Genomic DNA, 7,618 nt, shown 5'->3' on the forward strand with positions numbered 1-7,618 from the left:
CAGACCCGCTCATACTGCCAACCCAGGGCCCAAACCCCATACTGAGGCAGGTAGGAATCACGGAGCGGACGGCAGATGCCGGGTGAGGGGGTGGTGCAGTGAGGGTGGACACGTGGGGGTGCTGGGACAGGATGTTCATGCCGCTGGCTACATGGTGGCCCTGGCCTGCACTGCAGCCCTTGCCCCCACATGTCCCCCTACTCTCTCATCCGCAAACTCGCCCCTGACCATTCCCCCTGGCACTCTACCTTCCGTATCGCACCCTTGGCCCCATCAGTGCTTGACCCCGAGGGGGCCTCTGGCCCTGGCAGCCATCCCTGCCGGCTGGGGTACCGGTGTTTGGCACTTCCCATGCCAGCGGTTCATTCCGCGACCCCTGCCCGGTGCCCTCCTGTAGGAGTTACTTTAGACGCCGTCCTTGGGCCGCATGATGCCCCGCCGGCAGGGGGGCACCCTGTTGTGCATGGGTTGGGTTGGTGGGTGGGATGGTGAAGAGAGGGGGTTCGGGGGGGAGGATCAATATGGCCGGTATCCCTATGTGCAACCAAGGGCTAGGGTGTGCGGTCAATGGGGTGTGCAGCAGGATGGCTGTCTTGCAGGATGCAATAATGGTGGCCCATGCCTTGAAACCCCGGTCCCAGACGGACACCCTGACCCCATGGCCTATCCCCTGCTCACCCCCCGCTACTCCCCCCGTCCAGCCAGACGGTCACCCTCAGCCAGCCATGCCAGCGGCAGGTCCAGCAGCCCACGGTCGCGTCTCCGGGAACATGTCTAACTTCCTACTCTCCCTCAGCAGCCACTGCGCCTGTTTAGCAATTTTTAAAACCACAAGTGAACCTTGCCATCGATTCTAGTGGAGTCAGAGCATTGTGGGAGCCCCGGAGAATCGGGGCTGCTAATGATTATGCCAATGGCGTTTACTGTATCTGTGGCATATGCCAGCTGCCGGCCTCGATTTCGGCTGGTGCGCGATTCTCCGTCCAATTGTGCCTCGTGATTCCGGCGTTCCCAGATGGAGAATCCCACCCAAAATGTTGTAGGGGCAGATTGGAAGTGAATGTAGGGTTGAAGGAAGTTGGGGGATGGATATGTCATCACATGCATTTGCCAAGCAGCAGCCTGTAGATGTGGAAGATGAGGGAATCCAGACACATCCTTCATGGATATGAAGTAATGATTTAAGGGCAGGAAGAGAAGTCATTGGTGGAGATAGCCTGGCTATGATTGGTGAGGTGAAACAGGGACTGTCTGAAATAATCAACACTTTGGAAACACAGTTGAAACCAGATAACAAGCATCCAAAAGGCAGCAGCAGTCTTGAGCTTCACTCAGACCTTGTGAAGCTTGTGAACCAGACTCCTGTTAATAAGTTCTATCTGTATCATACCCAGAGGTGACCAGATGTGCTATGGTAGACAGTAGATCGCTGTGCATGCTGGAACTTCTGAGCAAACTGAGAGCTCACAGAATAAAAGGGGCAGTAGTAACTGTGGTGATATGATCTGCATACTCGTCTGCCATTGGGCCAGAACGTCGGCTTACCATTGGCCCTGGTCGGTCATGTGCCTCTCGACCGATTGGCCGAGAGGCTGAGTTAACCACGCCTCTATTAACGAGGTATAAATGCTCAGACGCCTGACGATCGTCCCTTTCCGCTGTAGACGATCGCAGAGCTGTGTTCTAGTCAATTAAAGCCAGACTTTGGTAAATCACTCGCCTCGCGTACAATCGATGGTACATCAGTAACATGGATACAAAATTTGCTGGGTGATGGGTAACAGGGTTAATGGTTGTTTTTCAGACTGGAGGAAGGCTTAAAGTGGAGTTTGTCACTAAAACCAAAGTACTGCCACCAGAGGGGAAACCGGAGAGTTCTCTGCGCCGCAATCTCACAATAATATTGCAGCATATCACCCCTGCCCCCCACCCCCACCCCACACCACATAATCACTGGCAAGGCACTCCTTCCAAATCACTAGCATGACCACTCCATCTCGATCAAATGAGCAACAATTCGTTATGGACTCGCGAAATGCCCATCCTTTCAAGGCCTTTCTTCGGGCCCCTTCCCCCTTCAGCTGCACCCTCCCCGCCCAATCCCCCCTTCACCACCCCTCCCTTTAGGGCCCTGCCCCTTCGCACTGCCAATCTGGCACCGTGGACTCTGAGGAGGGGGTAAAGGGGGTGAATACCCGTGGACTCCGAGGAGGGGGCAAAAGGGGTCGGGGGCTTGGACTGGGCTGGAGGAGCTCATGTTGGGCTCTTTCCCGGGCGGTGGGGGAAGCACTCAGACAGAGCACCTGCTCTTTCTTGGAAGATGTTCAGAACAAAGACAGCCTCTTTAAAAAATTCTGTGGTTAGAAAGAATACATGCTCAAAAGCGAAAGCACTTCCGAGTTAATGGACTGTGAAGTTTGTAAAAACAAAGCCAAACCTTCCTTTGAAATAGCCTTGACCCATCAATAAAAATGCCTGGAAAAGGCAATGGACTTTGAAATTGAATGTCAATAATGCAGTTCAAAGTTTTTAGGCTTCTCAGCATGCCCATAGCCATGAAAATGTTAAAGAGGAATTAAGTTGACTGACAAAAAAGGACTTCAAAGATTCCCAACATATCAAAGGGGACACTCTTACACTTTCATCTGACAGATCTTTGAACTTGACATGCTGGGAGAGACATCAAATGGTTCCAGCAAACCAGAGGAAAGAATTTTAACTATAACTTGACATGCTAAAAGAAAGTTGAATGATTTTCAAAGCGACAGAGGGAAGGCCTGCCACATGGATCGGAACCCAGGAAAGACTCCCCCTGACCTGAGCAGCCCTGTCGTCACCTCCCCTGAAAGACCCCCCCCCCCCCCACCCCCCCACCAGCACCCTAGAGATAAGTGTAGAGATGGTACTCACCCCGCTTTGCTCTCCTTGGAGTCCAAGGCGCCACATCCCTGCTTTTCAGGACCTGCACTAATTAACGCCCATGTGACTCCTGGCTTGGTAATGGGGGCGGAGGCGAGGGGAAGCATCCCAAGAGTCCGGTGAATCAGGCCTCCTGCCCAAAAATGACATTCAAATCAATGTAAATGAGGAATTCTCACCTGCTCTGGACAGGAACCTTTATCAGGGCCGGCGGAGGGGGCAGGGACACTTACAATGCCGGGTGAGAATCGCATTTTGGCTCTCATGTCCGATTCAATGGGCCATCACGATTTCTGCCTGGGGCGAGCAGCCATGAAGAATCTTGCTTTTTAACAGCCAAAACAAATGATTATTTGTTAATTTTATGACTAACTTTGAAACAACTCAGTTTATTTCTTATTTTATCTTCAGCATTCAGATCAGAAGCATTCTTTGGAGGATATCCCTCCAATGTGCCTTATAACTGCCCAGAACAAAGCAGTGAGTGGAGTGCCTGTTCCAGGAGCTGTGGGATGGGGGTATCTACGCGGACCTCCAACAAGAATCACCATTGTATTTTGGAATCACAAAGTCAACTCTGTGTTGTGAGACCATGCCAACAGGACCAGACAAAACCAGCTCACATGGTGACTAATAGTAAATTATTTATTAGCTGGTAATTTATTGAGCAAATTGTTACTTAAAGCACGCTATGATAAGATTAAAATGTAAAATTGCATAACTTAAATAAGGGTGAAACACTGCATTGGTAGTTAAGTATTTGAAATGGGTATAATACTCAGTGTAAACTGATTATGGACACGATCTACCAGTCGCATTATACCTGAAAAGATGCGCAGCGTAGCTGGTGGATGCCGGGAGATTCACACGAGATGTTGTGATGTGAATCCTGCCTGCCCTTTGTGGGCGGGATCAGCTTTTAGCAAATCTGCATATTAGAGTGAGACAGCTAGTCTATATGAATATCGCACACCGACATGATGGATGTGCTCTCCAAAATGGGGTTTGGAGAGGGAATTCGCAATTGGATCAAACTGCTCTACACAAACATCATTAGCGCATTCTCAGTCAATGGGTGGGAATCAGAAAGTTTCCAGATCAAATCTGGAGTCAGGCAGGGCTGCCCTCTCTCCTCTGCCCTGTTTGTGTGCTGCATAGAATCTTTTGTCGAGTCCATCAGGAAGGATCTGGGTATAAGAGGAGTGACGATTCCAGGCAGCGGAGGTGCTCAAGTCAAGGCCACCCTGTATATGGACGACGTTGCTGCCTTCTGCTCAGATCCCGAGTCGGTACGCAGGCTCTTGAATGCCTGCGACCAGTTTGAACTGGCCTCGGGAGCCAAGGTAAACCACAGCAAGAGCGAGGCCACATTCTTTGGGAACTGGGCCGATCAGACCTTTGTCCCCTTCACTGTCGGGTCAGATTACCTGAAGGTGCTGGAGATATGGTTCGGAGCAGCTGGGGCGTGCACCATAAACTGGGAGGAGCGTATCGCCAAGGTAAGACAGAAACTGGGCATCTGGGAGCAACACTCCCTGTCCACTGCGGGCAAAACCCTGGTCATCAGGTGTGAGGTACTCTTGGTGTTACTGCACGTAGCGCAGGTCAGGCCCATTACCCGACCCTACGCTGCAACAGTCACCCGATCCATCTTTAAATTAATCTGGAGATCCAAGATGGACCGTGTCCGAAGGGACACCATGTACAAACCTCTGGATGAAGGAGGGAGGAATGTACCCAACGTCTCCATCATCCTGATGGCCACCTTTGTGTGCAGCTGCATCAAGCTGTGCGTGGACCCCCAGTATGCAAAGACCAAGTGTCACTACATACTGAGGTTCTACTTATCCCCGGTGTTACGAAGGGTGGGTCTGGCCTCATTGCCGCGGAACGCTCCAAGTAGTTGGACCGTGCCGTACCACCTGTCCCTCGTGGAAAAATTTATCCGGAAAAACACCTTTGACCACAAGGCAATGAAGCAGTGGTCATCACGTAATGTCCTCGAGGCCCTTAGGGAAAAGGAGACTGTGGAGGATGTTGGATGGTTGCCTGAGCAGACTGTCAGAGTAATCTGGCAGAACGCCTCATCACCAGAACTGTCAAACAAGCACCAATACCTAGCTTGGCTGGTGGTGGAAAGGGCCCTCCCCGTCAGATCCTTCCTTCACACCCGAAGTCTCAGCGCCATCCCAGGCTGCCCTCGGAGTGGCTGTGGGGGAGATGAGATGGTCGCCCACCTCCTTGTGGAATGTGACTTTGCAAAGAAGGTCTGAAGAGAGATGCAGTGGTGTTTGTCGAGGTTCATCCCGTGCAGATCTGTGACACAGGACTCTGTGCTCTACGGACTGTTTCCAGGGACACACACTGAGACAAACATCAACTGCTGCTGGAGGGTCATCAACTCGGTGAAAGACGCTCTTTTGTCTGCCCGAAACTTGCTGACCTTCCAGTGCAAAGAATTGTCTTCGACCGAGTGTTGCAGACTGGCACATTCCAAGGTCCAGGACTACGTGCTGAGGGACGCACTGAAGCTTGGGGCAGCTGCCGCCAAGGCGCAATGGGGAAAGGCTACTGTGTAAGGCTTCCAGCAAATGTACACCGAGGGGCTGGTAACCATGCAAAACCCCTCGGTCTGGGTCATTAACACTCCGATGTATAAAGGCAACATGACAATGTAAATATTTAAGAAAGAATTGTAACGTAAACAGGGAAATGTGTGTAATGTGATCCCAATTGAATGGAAGAAAGTCAAGTGAATATGTAACTTTGGAGGAAATGTACAGTCATAGTAATTCAAAATGTTCTGTAATGTTTATTAGAGATTTTATGAATAAAGTATATTTTTTGAAAACAAAATGTCCTTTTTTCCAGAGAAGGAAGATTTGCAGGCCAACAACAAGGGCACCGCAACCGATTCAATTTGAATACAACAACTGCATAAGTGTTAAGGCCTACAGACCCAGATACTGTGGTTCATGCTCTGACGGACGCTGCTGCACTCCACATAAAACCAGAACAGAACTCGTGGAGTTCAAGTGCATGCACGGCAGGATCGTGAAACAGCAAATGATGTTCATCATCTCCTGTGCTTGTCATTATAACTGCTCGCATGCTTACAAATGAGCTGGAACCCTCTAACATGCTGCAATAACACTAAAATCAGATTATTTCCATACCAGATTGTACAGCATTAAAAAAAAGTGTTGCCCTACTGAAGACTTAAACAGGCCAACATTCCTGAATAATTTAGATGGAAACATTAGGTGTACAACAGCTCCTGTTTATTATTCAGAGCACCCCTTTAAAATTGAGTATCCAGCACTAAGTAGCAAAACATTGTCAAAATGAACACTTTCCCTGACTACATATCAGCCACCAATTGCTTTGCAAAAACAGTAAAAGTCTATGCCACAAGATTTTGAAGCTACACTGCTCATTGCTGCCGTAAAGCATGAAACATATATAGAACCTACATGAACATCTCGGATGTTTAACTGACAACCTCAGTTTAGACCAGCTGAGGACTCAAACTCCCCACCCTAATATTCATTTGTTGGGCTACAAGCTCCCTCTGCAGGATGACACACTGCTTCACTGTTTGCACAATGTAGGATGTTGCAGGAGCACTGTCCCAAAGATCTTTCAGACAGGAGAACGTGAGTGTGAGCACTGAGAAGCATCATAATAGAAGAGACATCAGCTACAGCATAGTTGAAGATTAGACTATCTCAAATCAATCAATAGCAAAACAATAACTTGCTAAATGTGTATTGAAGAGTGAATTTCACTTGCATGACTGTATACCAGCAATCAGAGTTGTAAGAGAATGTATTTTCTCAAACATTCTGCCGAGAAATGTATTTTTTGTAAATTTCTGTATATAATCAGTACACATTACCATCAATTACTTTTATATCGTAATGAATTAAAAAGACGTGTCACTTTACACAGTGCCTAACAAGTGGCAAGGAATGTTTTAGCTTTGTAAATAAAAAGATGCGTACTCATTTATCTATTTTCATCATTTTACACACACACTAATATTCTGAAAAACTTGTTCTAATTTTTCTTCACTTACACAATTTTAAATTAAGCTATTTATTTAGTTACTTTTTTTTAATTGTTCGCGAACAAAAATCCCAACATTTCCCTTTATTCCTTGGCTTTACAAAAGTGCACCATATACTCTGGCACCCACACGTGCACAAGTAAACTATCTGAGTTGTCCTGCTCTTCCACAAGCTATGCTCTAATCTGGTAGACTTGGCATTGAAATATGTGAAGAGTTTAAAGTTGAGAAATGGTCACTAAGCCAGAGAAATTTATGGTTTCAATTGTAGGTGATTTTCTTTCTTAAAAATGCGATAAATCTTGATCGTGGCACTGAAATGTTACTAAAAGCATCTCTGTAAAGATTCTTAAAGTTGATTGGCTAAGGGGATACACAGTTGCTTAGAATGTGGGGGGCATTCTGCATCCCCCATGGTGTGTATCTCGGCCATTGAAGCCGCCCCCTGCTGCCGGGAAATCCATGATGGGGATTCGCCTTTGGCGGGACTGGAAGGCCCCGGTGGTGAGAACGGTTTCCATTGGTCCCAAATCTCTGGTAGAGGCCACCCCACTGCTTTAATTCTAATTACATGTCGCAGTGCAAAAAGCCTACTAAAACTCCGTGGACTAGTGTGATTGTGATGAAAGC

General features: G+C 48.2%; 1 protein-coding gene across 1 annotated transcript in view; it reads left to right on the forward strand.

Annotated features, from left to right (window-relative positions):
• Positions 1-6,930, forward strand: part of LOC119969511 (CCN family member 3-like) — a 31,769-nt gene extending 24,839 nt beyond the window's left edge. The window contains exons 4-5 of the mRNA XM_038803208.1: positions 3,331-3,545; positions 5,791-6,930. Coding sequence (XP_038659136.1) covers positions 3,331-3,545; positions 5,791-6,042 — 467 coding nt within the window. The 3' untranslated portion in view covers positions 6,043-6,930. The remainder of the gene's footprint in view (positions 1-3,330; positions 3,546-5,790) is intronic.
• The last annotated feature ends 688 nt before the right edge of the window (positions 6,931-7,618 follow it).

This window comes from Scyliorhinus canicula, chromosome 7 (genome assembly GCF_902713615.1).
Source record: "Scyliorhinus canicula chromosome 7, sScyCan1.1, whole genome shotgun sequence".
NCBI classification, from domain to species: domain Eukaryota; kingdom Metazoa; phylum Chordata; class Chondrichthyes; order Carcharhiniformes; family Scyliorhinidae; genus Scyliorhinus; species Scyliorhinus canicula.